The sequence below is a fragment of the Vicugna pacos genome, chromosome 3 (genome assembly GCF_048564905.1).
Source record: "Vicugna pacos chromosome 3, VicPac4, whole genome shotgun sequence".
Lineage (NCBI taxonomy): Eukaryota > Metazoa > Chordata > Mammalia > Artiodactyla > Camelidae > Vicugna > Vicugna pacos.
Window position 1 is genome coordinate 109,667,180 of NC_132989.1, and position 16,279 is coordinate 109,683,458.

Consider the following 16,279-nt stretch of genomic DNA (forward strand, 5'->3'; position numbering starts at 1 on the left):
TCTTCAAATATTATTTTTTAAGATACTAAGTTTCTAAACTTCATTTATGCTGTTTCATTATTCAAAGAATTTATTCACTCTAGATTTATTCACTGTCATCTATTTTAATACATTGCTAATGCCATCTTAAGATGCATGCATGATACCTAGAAGTTTCCATCAAAGAGCCAAGCCAAGGGATGTGAGTAGCTTCCAGAGACACTTGCAGATAAGGGCTAAGGGCAAAAGTAATTAACAACTACTCATAATCAACTCAGAATTCATTCTCCTTCAAAGGGCAGAGTCAGTTGATTCCCAGGGAGAAAGAAAAGTTGCCTCTCTTTTTTTCTCTTGTTTTAAACAGGCAAAAAGATTCTCCAAATCTTGGACCTGACCTCACTGTCAGACCAAAAATGGCATTTAGCTTCACTAACACTTTGATTGGACCCAAACAGTGGAATCAGTATCATTTATCTTTTGATTCTTCATCAGAATGAAATTATTTCCTGGAGACAATAAACAAAGACCTACTTCTGTCTAAGAGTTACAGAGACATCTGGGGGGATCTTCAGGCAAATATTCACATGCCCAGTAAGTTAGGCAACACCTACTGGTTGCAGCTTGAAGAATATGGCCTAGGCTCTCTCTCCCCTCCCTACAAAAGCAGTCACAAAATAGCTCATACAATATAACTGGATAAAATATGTTTGCAAAGACTCTAGGCAAAGAATACTGCCAGACTGACCCTTTTCCAGAAGGCTGACGATGTTACACTTGCATAAAATGATGCTGCCTGCCCTCCAGCACAAAAAGTATCCACTTTGGCACAAACAGTGGTTGAAAGTAACAGTCAATCTGCTACCTGAATCCTCAGGGGTTAGTCCCTCACTCTCTTTAAATCTCAGTCTAAATGCCAACTTTCCAGTAAGGCCCAGAAGATGACTCTTAATTAAAATTGCAACACCCTCCCTCCTCCCAACTCCCATCAGTCTTAATCTGACAATTTCCTTTAGGCAGAGACCTTAGCCCCTTCAAATACGCCACACCCTCTCCTGAAGCCCTGTGTGAATGCACACGTTAACTGTTCCCCTCTCCCCTCCCTCCCAACATGCATGCACACACACACACAGATGAAGATATGACTGGCAAGGACAGGACTGATGTATCTCAAGAATCTGGAAGAGTTCCTGGCGCAGAGTGGGAAGTAAGAGTCAACATGTATCGGTTGAATGAATGAATACATAACTCTGGGCTTAGACAGACTTGGTCCTGAGTTCCAGTTCCAGCTATACCAGCTGTAAGACTTGGGGGAAATGATCATCCTCTCTGCACCTGGGTTTCCTTATTGGTAAAATGGAGACATAGGAATGCCTGTCCCATCACGGGGCTGTCGTAAGAATTACGAGAGTCAGTGTCCATGAAGGGCTTAGGATCCTGCTTAGACAAAGTCAACACTCAATCAATGTTACCTGCCATCGTTATCACTACATCAAACTATGTTTCCCGAACTGGTGATAGATGTGTGAGGATTTATGCTCCCCGGCAACTTTCTCTCCCCATATCTGAAGAGCCCATGTCTGAGAAGATGGAAAGGGACCCAGGGCGTTTGACAGAGCAGCAGAGCGACCAAGGGTCAAGCCTCATCAGGAAGCCCTCATCAGCTCCAATTCAACAACACGCAGGGTTTTACAAAGGAGCTGTTAACAGTGTGAGGATGACAGACTCAGCCCCGCTGCAGCAGAATAAACATAACAATGAAACCACTGAGTAAGTGAGGGTGAGGCTGGAAACCTTAAAAGGCAGGAAAAGCAGCTCCTCTCCTCCTACTTGAAGAGAGAGATTTGTTTATTTGGCTTAACTGGAGTCAAAGCTAATGGTTCTAATGGCTTTGAATCACCCCCCAACTCATTCTCCAGATTTCTATGCATGGGCTGTAACTTACACTTTATGAAAAAAGATAAAGAGAAAAGTCAGCCTTCCATAAAAGAATTTCCCAGAACATACTAATCATTTAGACATTCGCTTATATTTCTAGAAAGCTAAGGATCAGGGATGGGATGGTAACTTTTTCCTGGAGCCAAAACTGAGTCTGCCTAAAGGCTGAAAATTAAATCATTAACTTGAATGTTCACTAAGTATTTAGGAAAACAAAACACTGGAAATGACCAATATTGATATACAGATTCCTTCAATCTCAGGAGAGAAGCAGAGATTTCAGGACTGATTGAGTTAAGAGAAGACGTGGGAATGAGTGAGGAAGACAGAGATGAGGGATAAAAAGGATGACAAAAGGAAGAGAGGAACTGACTGATTTCGGCGCAGTAAGAGTCTTAACTTCCTTATTTATCGTAACATGTCTTCCCAAGGCTAATCTCTGTTAAGTGGTCCATTCAGGCATTATAAGAACAAAATAAAATGAACGATAACATGACCAAGGATTACATCAGGACAAATAACGCCAATAAAAAATTTCCCTCCTCACTCTAGACAAGAAAGACCTCAAGATTTGGGGGCAATTGAGCAAGGTCACAGTGGCTAAGCTGAAGCTGGAATCAAATTTCCAGACTCCCAAATCAACAGAAGAACTGCCTTAAGTTTTAATATAATATGCATGTGATAAACAATTCAGATTCTGCATTTCCAACAAGCTCCCAGGTAATACTGATGCCCCTGGTCCTGGGATTACAGAGAAGCAGGAAGCTTCTGTCCCCTTGCACCTGCTAAGGTAGGTCTTGGGAATAATTTTTTTTAATTAAAAAGATATTTTCCAGGAGCAGGAGAAAGTGAGATTACCGATCAAACACTATAGTTTTAAAAGTTCTAATAATTCACAACAATATGTATAAAATTTAACTGTCATTTGCATGGTGGTGTCAACTCCACTAGTAACTAAAATATATTTAAGGTGCAGAGCTTTAAAGCATACACCAATGTTTCATAGTTGAGGGATCACTCACTGAGCAATGCTGTGGATATACATTCTATTGATAATTTCTCCCTTATGTTTGAAATATACCACACCTAAATTGCACTAAATCTATAAAACTGTCTTAATTTCCAGTCTCTTTTGATAACAGAAATCCTGTGTCTAGGAGTTGCTTTCAGTTTCTTTGAAATTTGACATTTTAGATAAGAAAGATGACACTAACACACTAATACCAACAGGCTTCTGTGCATAGCTTCTGCCACCCAACAGCACAGTGTAACAAAGCTGACCATACGCAATCACACACATATCATGATCGTATAATATATTACATATATTATATAATAATGACATATATTAAGAGAGGTCAAGTGTAACTAGGAGGAGAAAAGATTTTTGAAAAGCTCTTATTATCTCTATTTCTCTATTCCCTGCCCCCACCTGTTACACAGGAATCTCCATGCATTTCAAGAGAGCTGATTAATGTTGAACACAATGTGTGCCTCCAGCCAAAAGTCAGTTACCTCCCAAAACTTCCTATTGGTCCCCTTGAATCAGCTGAGCCCAAGAGGTTTTTCCCTATGAAAAGTCCACAGTGTATCTAAATCCGATCCCAGTAAAATTTCACTTCAGCTGAAGTGAAAACGCAGAGGTAGCATTTACGGATAACAGCTGGAGAACATTAGTTCTCTGTCTCTCCTTTTCTCTCCCAAGGGTTGAAAACTCTGCTGTTCAGACAGGAAGTCGTCATACACCACACACGGTACAACAGGAGACGGCTGGGATAGGAGGACAAGGTGCAGAGGATTAGGAAGAGTGTGAGGGGGCTTTGTTGGAGAACACAGAGCAGAGGCTCTGTGTTCCTCCTGGGGTGTCCGTCCCCACCTCCCCAACCAGTGTTCAAGTATCATAATGTATGCACACTCAGAACTGACAAGCACACACCTCACTCCCTGAAAGCTTTTTAATAACTCAGAGTAAGAAGGCTTAATCTTTCATTTTTCCACAAATTTTTAAAACATTAACTTCAAGAGGTTTTTGGGGGGTGGCCAAAATTCTCCAATAATCTTTTCTGGCAAAATTTCACGTCTGCTATCTAAAAAGACAACCTTTTAACTTCTTCTAAATGAAATTGTCAGACGAAAAACCTCTCTCATATAACTACCCAGGAAAGATATATATATTTCATATATACGTGGAATTCAAAACATGATGATCTAGAAAAGAATGATTTAAACAAAAGTTTCTTGTGGATACGGTTTTTTAGGGTCGGTTTCTGCTGTAATTTCACAAAGCTGCTGAGAAGGAACACAGACACAAACAACGGGAGAGGCATCCACATTCTGCGGCCACAGCTCAAAGTTTTGCACAGGGTGATAGGAGTTTCCCTACCACCACATGCTGAATAGCCATTCTGCATTCCTACCAGTCTGCAGGCGCTGGACCCCGTTTCTAACCGCCGGTCCTCTGGGGGCGGGCTGTAAAAACCGACCCTGTCTCTTGCACTCCCCTCCAGCCAAGTTCACGAAAGACAAACCTTCCTAACTTTTGAACTGCGGGAAATGCCTTTGCCGTATGCATATCAGGGGCATGCCGTTAATCAACTGGGTTACTACACTAAGGTTTTATGCAAAGAGGGGGAGGAGGGGCGAGGGAGAAGCCAACCCACACATCCATCATCCTTTAGGAGTGGGTGGAGCTTAAAGTTTCCTCAACTTCCAAGTTCCCACTTGACAGGCAATATTTCTGTGCAATTTCCAGCCCCACGTAACATGGTCCTTTGCCCGTTTCCAGCCCCGAGAGGGCCCAGACAAAGCCCCCAGCCACCCCTCGCCTTGCACGACCATAGGTGGTCAGCTTCACGAAGCTGTCAGCTCGGGGGCAGGGAGCAGAGAATGGAAACTTAACTTCTTCCAGAAGTTTTTCCTGCTACAGGAAAGTCCAGGGGACTGGTGCACAAAGGCCTGGGAAAGTTTTCACTGCGTTGTTTTTGAAAAACGTCTTCCGCCATCTGCCAATCCATCACCCTAAACCCCAGATGCCCAGGGAAGGAAAGTTGGGGAACATGGGTTCAGACACATGGCAGAAATGCGACTCGAGCCGTCCTAAAGACAACCTGAGAAGTTGCTTAGAGACCCCCGCGGTGGGACAGCATCCTCGGGGCGCCGGAGCGGGCAGTGCCAAAGGGGAAGGTGACGGCCCAAACAGGGGTGCGCCTCGGCAGCGTGCGAGAACCTTCCTTCCCAGACGGGAGGGCGAGGGGAAGGGAGGGGGACGCGACTCGGGAGCGTGAGGACGGGCGGCCCACTCACCCTCACTGCCGTACTGTTTGCCATTGTTCGCGCCCATCCTGCCGCCGTCATGCCCGCCGTCTCCCGGGACACTCCATAGCTGGGGCGCACCGCCTGTGCGCTCCGCCAGAGGAAAGCCCGCCCGACGGGACCGTTAGCTGCGCATACCCCACGCTCCGGGACCGATCTCCGACCGGGGGCGGCCCCTGCACTCGGGTGGGTGGGGGCGCTCCGTCCCCTCCGGGCACCCCCGATGGCGCCGGGTGGGGCCGAGAGCGGCCGCCGCCCTTAGAATCCGCCTTCGGGGCCAGCGGGCGCAGCGCCGCGGAGAGCCCGCTCCCCGGGGCCGCCCAGAGGCTCGCCGCGCCGCCGCCGCCGGGTCCCCATCCGCCCGCCCCGATCCCCCGGAGGTGGGCGCTGAGCCGCGCGGGCGGCCGAGGCTCCCGGGCTCCGCTGCCTCCTCCGGGCGCCCCTGCGCACCCGCGGCTTCCCCGGGGAGGGCGCGGCGGCCACTTGTTGCGGGTGCCCAGAGCCAGCAGAGACTCGCGGCCCGGCGCCGCTCGCCCACGGGCCGGACTTTTGTTAGCGCCAGGCGCCTCCTCTCGCCGCCCAGCGTCAATCACAGCTGGAGCCCCGGGGAGGAAGGCCGGCCCGGAGATGCGCGGCCTTTTAAAGGGGCAGCGCGCCTTTTCGGGGCTCCGGCTCCCAGACCCAGCCTCGGCGCAGGCCCTGCGCGCCACCAGCGAACCGCTTTGAGCGGAAGAACGTGTCCTTGGTTCTATTTTACTATTGTTCTTTTACAGGCTGAGCCCCTAATTAGTACGATGAGCTTCCAGGCGTCGTTTGGAATCCCTTGGGTTGGCCTGCGAATACGGCCTGTTTTAAGTGTGGGGACATTTAAAATTAACTTGCATCAGAGGCTGATTCTGCCGGACAATTTCAGGTACGTGTGCTGGCATCCTCCTGTGGCACCCACGTTAGGGAACTGCGGCTGGGAATGGAGGAGAGAGGGAGGGAAAAATTGAGGGGAACGCAGCAGGGAGTCACTGCAGAGCCAAAGACATTCCACGCCCCGGTGCGGGAGGTTTCCTGGCTCAGAACTTTTAAGAGCTTCCGAGTCAGGAAGTGTATTTTCTCCCCGTTTCTATGATTTTTTTTTCCTTGTGGTTGGTGTTACCCTTTGTTTAATACATTACAAACCTCTTTTGGAGATTTATGTGACACTTCTAGAGTCTTATAATGGCCCTTTGGTGGTCCCTCCTTTAAATGGAAAAAGGAAATTCTTCTTCTTAATGTTTTATTCTCTTTCCATATAAATACCTAGAATTTTATAACATTGCATCTTAGTAAAGACCAGGGCATTCACAGAGCAAATTACTTTGTACGGAGGCAAGAACACAGCAGTTTCCCCTTTTGGGTGTCATATGTTTCAAATTAAAACATTATATATATCTCCACACACATATATCTTACCGGAATGGAGATCCAGTATTTGTATAATTATCTATTTCTTGAAAGGCTTGGGACCACATGCAAAAATTTTTAGTGACTTGACCTTCTGTAGATTCTATCTGGGCAGTTTCTCTTAATTTAGTACAATTTTCTTGGAGATAAAATATCATGTTTCAAAATTTTAAAAGTTAGATTTATTGTTCTGGAGAGATCATGTATTGAAAGAAAAATAATAAATTACCTATTTTCAAGGACAGGATTAAATAGATTTGTGTTCTACTAATAACATATCAACTGTCCCAGTCCAAACAGATTAAAACTGTATTTCAATTCATCTTTTCATATATATAATCTAGCACACTGCCTGGCCAATGATATGTGTTTCCCAGGCCTGCCAAGTTAAATTAAAAACTTGTGTCATGGACCCTAAATAGGAAATAAGGGTAGAATGTCAAAAATATGGAAGAGTTAAATGAGTTTTCAGAGACACCACCTGAAAATATAAACCCAATCTAGAAATGAACAGATGTGTACATTATCTTCATCCAAAATGGGTTTCTGCTCACCTGGGCCATGTGATTTTCCATCACCACTGATGGAATGGCTCTGATTCTAATCGTGGATCAGATCGTTTTAGAGACACAGTTGAAGATTAACCCCCTGTGAAGTGATGGAATGATGAACTCTCGTCTTGATATTTGCTGTTGAGTGGACAACTTGCTTTTTTCTAGGCTGTTATCTCCCTGGTCATCAGTTCCTCTTTTGAGGTCTACAAATTGAGAAACTGACAGGAGAAGAAACTGAAACTCATAAAGTTTCAGTGTCTCGAGTCACGTGGTCAGTGGCAGATGGAGTCAGGTTCAGGCCCTCTCCTCCCCACTCCACTGCCCCTCTTGACCTGGCCATCATGCACCTCGAGTCACTGTCCTCCCTTTTGGTTCAGTCACCTTCCGGGATCTTTAATAACACAGCAAAGCTAACAGTGCAAAGTAAGTTGTAGTGACTACATTTATATCCTTTGAAATTAAAACCTGTAAATATTTTCAAGGCTCTATTGCCTGCCCTAAAGCAGAATAGAGACAATACAGTTTAAGAAATTCCAGTAAAACAAAACAGGAAAAAATGGTTTTTAACATCCTTCTGATTATAAATACATGTTGTCATAGTCACTGTAAAATCTCAGAGAAAAAAAAGTAGTTAAGCAAAATGAAAGAAAAGCACTACTTCTGTATAAAATGCAGGTGTACTCAGGTGTGTATATGTTTTGAATTTCAAAAGTAAGATATTATACAAATATATGATGTTAACAAAACATTCCAGTCTTTTCTCCCAGCTGCCAAACCTAATCCCCCAACTTTCAATATGGATCTGTAAGTGTCTTGTGAAAAGAATGGCAGGTTTTCACCAGTAGGTTCCCAATAGCTAGCACAGTTCCTAACACAACGTGGTCACTCAGTAAAACTTGGAGAAGGAATGAACGTTGAACAAAGAGAGAAAATGATTTAAATGTTGTTCCACTTTCTCTCCCTCTGCCTTTTTTAAGAGGCCACAATCACTGGAAATATTTAAAAGCAAGCATTCTAAGTCATCCCAAAACTTAATAATAATGTACCAGGCACTGTTTTTCCCCTGCACCCAGTACCTTTTCCTTTTTTGCTCTGAGAGCACCAGTTTCTGTCCTTCAGGAAACTTTCACTCATATTCCAACTGTGGGCTTCCTGTGGGAGCTTGTCAGTTATGGTGGTGGTGGTGGTAGTGGACTTCCTGGTTAGGTGGGGACCCATGATGAGGCTTACCCAATCAGACACACAGGTGTCCCTGGCAGTGTGGGAGTAACAAGTGCCTCTCCCCCCTCCTAAAGTGAAATCAGGGGAGAGTCAGAACTTCTACCTTCATCCAGGAGTCACAGGGCCAAGCCCACCACAGTGTCACTGGGGGACCACATGGGGTGGTCCAGATGGGGAACCAGGACTCTCTCCCCACCAGCAGTAAGAAGGAGCCCCCTTACCTTCAGTGTCAATAGCAGTTGAATGGGACCTGAACTTCCACTTCCACCTGACGGGTACAAGGTGGCATAGTTGCGACAGAAGGTTTAAGTCAGACTCAGGCTCATAATATTATCTGAAAATGTCCAGGTTTCAATGGAAAATCCTTCAACATACCAAGAAGCAGGAAGGTTTCAAATGGAATGAAAAAACAGATGTCAACACCAAGATGACAGAGATATTAGAATTATCTGACAATAATTTTAAAGCCATGGGAAAAAGTACTTCAATGAGCAATTACAAAAATGCTTATAATAAGTGAAAAAACAGAAAGCCTCAGCAAAGAAGGAGAAGATATGAAGAAGAACCAAGTGAGAAATTCAGAACTGAAAAATACAGTAACTGAAATAGAAAAGCTCAGTGGATGGGCTGAACAGCTGGATGGAAGAGGCAGAGGAGAGAATCAGTGAATTGTTAGACAGAACACTAGACATTACCCAATCTGAATAAGGAGACAATGGACTGAAAAAAATGACAGAGCCTTAAGGATTGTTGGGAATATAATCAAAGATTTAACATTTGTGTCTTCAGACTCTCCCATGGAGAGGGGAAAGAAGGAAAAACTGAAGTACTTGAAGACATAATGGCTAAAGGTATGGACACAACCTAAGTGTCTATCAACAGATGAATGGATAAAAAAGATGTAGTATATATATATATATATATATATATATATATATATATATATATACAATGGAATATTACTCAGCTGTGAAAAATAATGAAAATTTGCCATTTGCAGCAACATAGGTGGACTTGAAGGGCATTATGCTAAGTGAAATAATTCAGACAGAGAAAGACAAATACTGTATGATATCACTTATATGTGGAATCTAAAAAATACAACAATCTAGTGAATAAAACAAAAAAGAAACTGACTCACGGATCTAGAGAAAAAACTAGTGGTTACCAGCAGGGAGAGGGAAGCAGGGAGGGGAAGTACAGGGACAGGGGATTTTTTTTAAAAAAGGATTATTATGGGATTATATGAAATCATATGTATGAAACTTCTGAAAATTATAAAACACTGTTGAATTTTTAAAATCTTTCATTCAATTACAAAAAGAAAGAAAGAAAAAGGAAGGAAGGAAGGAAAGAAAGAAAGGCAGGCTGAAAACTTCCCAAATCCTTGAAATGATAAATTTATAAAGATGGTGATCAGGTTCATGGCTGAACAGGTTAAGGTGGGTTCTGAATGGAAGTGCATGTGGTTATAAAAGGACAACAAGAGAGATTGTCATGGTGATAGAAATGTTCTGTAGCTTGACTGTAGCCATATCATTATCTTGGCTGGGATATTGTACTACAGTTCACAAGATTTTATCATTGGAGGAAGCTAGGTTGGGTGGTAAATGGGATACCTCTGTATTATTTCTTACAAATGCATGTAAAACTACAACTATCTCAAAATTACAAGTGTAACTTGAAAAAGGAAGCTCTCTTCCCACCACAAGACCTATTTCTACATATTCTTTCCATATTGTCATTTACAACACCTTCCAGTTCCTCTTCTTACACATATAGAGTCCCATGGGAAAGCAAAAGTCTTAATGATCACTGATTCCTTAGTGTTTATCAGATTTACATCTGTGTCTACTCAGCACTGATTTAGGCACAGCAGCCTAACCTTGAATTTGGGGGTATTAGAATTAAAGGCTCCACTGATGAAAGGAATTGTCCTATTGCTAAATTAAATGTCTACTTATTTTCTCCTGTGTGAACCTGATGCAAACAGGAAAACATGAAAGTAGAAAAATCTAAGTTTGAATTGATATTCACATTTTTGTTTCTGTTTTTCAGTGGCTAACTCAATGACTCAATAACTCAACTAACTTTCAGCTACTTTAATAAATATATCCACACTCTGAGTAATGGGAACATATTCTTCTCTAGTAGTAAATTTTTAGAATATTAGATTCAAACACCAGTTTGATTTACAACACCTTAGGAGCCCATTTTCTCTAGGGGCAGAGCCTCCGAGGTTCAGGTTAATTTTCTGTATTTGGCACTGGGAATAGACAGGCTTCCAGAGCCCCTTGGGGCCAGAGTGCAAGGAACCAGTCAGTGCAGCTCTTTACTTCAGCTGGACCGTTGGTTGCCAGGTGTACAGAGGAGCACACCATTGCCATAGGTTTCCCTGGGAAATACTGTAGACACAATGAACTCTCCCATGAAACTCATTTTGGAGAACATTCAAAGCTGATTTAAAAAAAAAATACTAAAAATGTTCATAATAAGTATCAGTTTTTAAAAGGAAAAAAGTGAACCAAACCATAGTTTATTCACATTTATGTTGACTTTTTTCCCCCTTGGACATACGGGGTTGCCTTCCAAAATCTGAATCACCTGCTCATCATTAGTTATTTTTGTAGTTCAGGATATAGTTAGATTTGCATATTCTGTTACAGCAATTATGGTAGAAGATGACAAGTCAGTTCAAGAGTAGACTTGCATTACAATGTGTGTGTTATCTAAAACAGGAAATACTGTTTTGTAGTTAATATGTTAAAAAACCAAATATTTGTATCAGACAGAAAAATGATTATCATCCCCGCCCCAGAACATTTAATATATTATTACCTAATTTGTGAAATTAGAGAAGAAAAAAAGAGCACACATTAATTTTATTTCATTATTGACACTGTACTGTTTTGAATTAAGTGTTTTGCATGTCTTACCTAGTGTTCATCACTTAGGCAGTGCTTCTAGACTCAGCTTTATTGATGGGTATACTGAGGCTCAGAAAAGTTGAATAAATCTTAAAATGATGCACAGCAAGACTGGAACCAAGAGATATTTGCAAAGCCTATGGTATTTCTCACTGCTTTCTGCCACCAATATCATGCCATCACATGCCAGCCTCATTTTGGACCAAGCCTGGCTTTTAGTGGAGATTACTATGCGTTTCACTTCAAAAGAGTGAAACATCTTTTGAAATCTGTGAAATTTAATTATATTTCAAAAAAAGTATTCATTATTCATTATGCACCATGAATCTTCAACATAGCCATGATTGATGGCTAGATAGTTTAGATAAATAATTTAGACATTTTTAAGAAGTATAAAATAAATAGCTTAATAGAATAAACACTTTATATAGGACCCTTGAAACTCCATCTGCTCACAAAAATTCCCGTCGCAGATCTGGGAAACAAAGTAGCCATTTGCTTTAATTCAAAATATTACAATATCACTTACTGTGCCCAACCATTGTACCTTACCCTTGATTGTACACTTAACATGCAATTCCCTATCTCTTTGTCCTTCATCAGGCACCTGTCCTATACCAGGAGGCAAGTCACCTGAGACCCCATAATACCCTAAACCAGCATCACAAAGTTCCTGTGCTTATTAGCTCAGAGACGTATAGCATTCATTCAGAGTCCTAACATATTTATCTGGTTTCTTAGAACACAGAAAACTAGAAGCAAGGCATTAGAAGGAGTATTGCTCAACATATTTCACAAACTACAAAAAAAAAAAAGTTACAGCTACTTAAAAGTAAGGTAATGAGAAAAATAAAGGGAAAATGGGAAAACTGAATAAAGAAAAAATAGAAACAAGAAATCTAGGGTGATATAAGCATGGGTTATTGTCTTAGGTAAGATAATTTTAGCACCTGTAATAAATAAACCTCCAAAGTTTAGTGATTTGCCTTCATACAAGAGAAATTTATTTATCACTTATAAAATAATCTAAGCCCATGTAAGTAGTCCACTGGAGATTATTCTCCACATGGTGACTCAGGGATCAAGGCTTCTATCTTATAACTCTGCCAATCACAACATCGTCCACATGCAGCTGGCGGAAGGCACAAAGGATAAGTGGAGAGTCATACCCCATCACATCTGCTGACATCCCACTGATGAGAGAACAAGTTCAATGGCCTCATCTGCGTACGAAGGAGTCTGGAAAATGTAACCCCTGGCCAACCTACTGTCCCTAGCCACACCCACGCTGTGGGAAGGGGAGCAGTGATATTGGTGAACGTGCATGTAACAGCATTCTTTAGTAGCCCCTGAAGATAACGCTTTATGCACATAACCGCTACACGTCATGCACTTTGGCTGGCTCACATAACCCACATCCCCCTCTCCTTCTCCATCGCCTTCCTCTTCTCTTTAGGTCAAAAGTTAAATACTTGTTTTTCCAGAACCCCCGGTAGTTAAGAATGGCCATATGGCCTTGTCTTGGCCGAAGAAATGTAAGCAAAATTCACTAGGAGCACCTGGAATAAATTTTGCTAGTGAATAAAATTCAGCGATAGCTCTGCCACTATTTCTTCTCTCTCTTCCCACTTTCAACTCCACTGTTACTAGAAACGGTGGTAACCATCTTGTGAACTTCAGAGAAATGCCAAGAGAATTGTAACGACAGTGACCAGGAGTCCTACATACACAGAACCCCTGGGGCAACAGCAGTAACTGCCTACCTTTAATGGAAGGATAAAAACTGTTACTTAAAGCCAACTGCACACCTAGGAGATAACACAATTTGTTCATTTAAGAAGGAAGAAAAAAAATAGGTAAATGTAATATTTCCATCCATAATAGTTAAAAAAACTATTAAAATACACTGATGCTTAAATGGGAAATTTTAAATGATGTAGAAAATAAATGAACAAAAAGCAAAATTTCCCAACACTACTAGCCCCTGAAAATGCCACTCTATTCAGTTTCCATCACATTTAAATACACTATTGCATGTATGAATAATACACATTCATTCAACATGAAGAAATTGTATTGTCAATGTCTTTATCAAGACTTAGTCTGTATTAAAAGCCAAAATCTTATGTCATGTAGAAAAGCTGCACAGTAGCCAAGGAATATTGCAGCACATTTTCTCTCTTAACTATGGATAATATAAAACTTTCCCGGAATTCAGTGTGACTTTCTTGAAAAAGAAAAAAACTTATATAGGGCTTTTTGAGCATGATAATCATTTTGAACTTTATTCTAACTATAATGCAAAACAGGGGGGTTTTAAGTAAGAAACTAATTTGACTTGACTGATATTTTTCACATCAGCAGGCCTTATTGTGAAAAACTGACAGCTCTTAGAAGTCCAGAGACGTGTTAAAAGTCCTCTGCCCTAGGATAGGTGAGAGAAATCTGACTTTCATCAGCACAATAGTGGAGAAGGTAAAAAATTGTTAGATTCAAGATATATTTTGGAGGTAGAGCCAATAAAACTCACCTGATTGTATATTTTATGAGAAAAGAGGAAGTTAAAAGATGGCATCTCGGTCTTTGCTTGAGCAGGAAAGTGGAGGGTGGTTGGGGAGGATGGAGAAGTGCTTTAGGACTGATTATCTGAAGGGGGATTTGTTTTGGATGTACTAAACTTAAAAGAACAATTAGATGCACAAATGAGCCTTTAGGCAGCAGTTAAATTGATGAGTTAAGTATGTGGGGAGAGCATCACTGGATATACTTATTTGGAAGGCTTCAGCATATAGAAAGTGAGGTCTTTCCCCCAAAATGGAAAGGTCATTTTGCCCTCAGGTTGGCCAGCTGGAAGTACTTGGGTATTAACACTTCCCCACCCCCTTCCCTGGCAGCCTTCAACCAACAACAGATGAGAAACAGTGTATCAATACCCCTACTCCCATGTCCTTCGGTGGGATGCTTCTGAAGCTTGGGTTTCCCAGCATTTGCCCAGGGGGTTAAATACCAGGCACACACAGTGATAGCTGGCTTGATAATGCATCTCTCCCTTTTCCTACCACACCTCTCTCTGGCGTTTCCTACACTTAACAAATAAGTTACTTGCCCTCAAATTTTTATTTCAGGGTCTGTTTCTGGAGAATCCTAAATTAAGACATCATCTTCTCCTACTTGACTTGATCATCCCACGACCTTTTAAACAAGCTGCATAATTTTCCGTCCATCCCTTGACCGCAGAACCCTATCCTTAAAGGAGTTTCATGCATTGCTGTTTTACCTTTTCTCCCTTTCACTCTGTCTTGACCCCTCCCAGCCAGGCTCTTCCCTCCACCACTCCACCAAGCTGTTCTTGTCAGTGTCCTCATTGCTCACCAATGCTTAGTCTCAGTTTCTTCTCTTGCTCGATTTGTCAACTCCATTTAGCTCAGTTGATCTGCCTTTCCTGAAGCTTGCTCTTCTCTTGGCATCCAGAACCTACACTTCTCTCTTTTTCCAACTACCTCAATGGCTGCCCCTTCTCCATCACCTTCATGTGTTCCTACTCATCTCCCAGCCTCTGAACTTCAGAGTAATTATTCCAATCAGTCCTTATCTCTTTTCTTAATCTACACTCATTCTCTTTGTGTCCTTATCCAGTGTCATGGCTTTAAATACCATCCACAAAATTATTTCTCTATTTATATCTCTAGCCCAGTTCTCTTCCTTGAATTTTAGGTCAGTATATCTAATTGTCTCCCTGGTATTCCCACTTGGAAGTCTAATAAATATTGCAAACCCAACACAACCAAAACCAAACTTGTTTCTTCTGTTGTATTCTCAGTAAATGGCAGTTGCATTTTCATATTTGTTCGGGAGAAAATTCTTGGTGTCATCCCTAGCTCCTCTCTTTTTCTCACAACCTGTCAGGATATTATGGTAGCTCTACTTTCAAAACATGTTTAGACTGCAGCCTCTCATCCTTACCTCTACCTCTGCTCTGCAGTCCAAGACATTACCACCTTGCACCAGAAATACTACCATACCCTCCTTACTGGACTCTCTGCTTCCCCTTTCAATATATTTTTTCAGCATATAGTCTGTGAGAAAGTCAGCCAGAATGATCCTCTTTAAACAAATGAAGCCATGTCTCGCCACTGTTCTAAGCTTTCCTCTGTCTTCCGTCTCACTTAGAATAACAGCCAAAGTTCTCATAATCGCCACCCATGTATTTACCCACTTCATCTGATATCTAATATGGACTTGTAACCTGCTTTGCTCCCAGACTATCAACTTCGATTCTTAACTTTTGCTCACCAAACTCTCAGATGCTGCCTTGCTTAGTCCCCCAGACCCAGGGTCCTGCTGACTTCCCCTGACACTGCATCTTCTATGACTTTGTCCTTCTCTTGTCTGGAGCCACTCGCTTCCTTTGTTCATTTTCTAACTTTTCCAGCTTTTACCAGTGATTATTGTTAGCCTCTGTGGTTGGGGAGGAGGACTGTCTAATTCTATCCAACTATTTTCCTGATTTTGTCTTGAAGTTCTGCTGCCAAAGTTACTGCTTTGCTTTTTACTCTGGGATCACTGTAGTTTTACTTGGGGGGAGAAAGATCTGCATTCTCTGGGACAGACAACCAAATTGTAGGGTGCTTTTCTAATGAGCTGACCTATCACATCTTCCCAAAGACTTGCAAACCCCAGGGGGAGAATGCCTCATGGGTCTATATCACATCTATGAGTTTAAAAGGGGTAAGAAATTTCTCAGGATCCCCTTACACTATAAATTGTTTGGGGTTCCAAAGAGCTGGAAATCACTGCCTTCATCTTCTAGTCCTCCACATATTTATTCCCAGGCATTTGGCTTAATTGTTCTGCCCAGTGACTTGTGCACCCTGGGATTGTCTGCGTCAATTACTGAATCAGTTATTAAGCATATAT

The 16,279-nt window shown here is 42.1% G+C and overlaps 1 protein-coding gene across 3 annotated transcripts in view; it reads right to left on the reverse strand.

The window, feature by feature from the left end:
• FBXL7 (F-box and leucine rich repeat protein 7) overlaps positions 1-16,279 on the reverse strand; it is a 414,211-nt gene that overhangs the window by 378,778 nt on the left and 19,154 nt on the right. Inside the window, exon 1 of one of the 3 annotated variants that reach the window (XM_072958835.1) lies at positions 5,677-5,767. The exons of 1 other annotated variant lie outside the window; for it this stretch is intronic. Coding sequence is in view for 1 of the 2 variants with exons in the window: in XM_006215584.4 (XP_006215646.1) it covers positions 5,218-5,254 (37 nt within the window). In the remaining variant the exon portion in view is untranslated. One more of the 3 variants, XM_006215584.4, reaches the window with a different exon arrangement.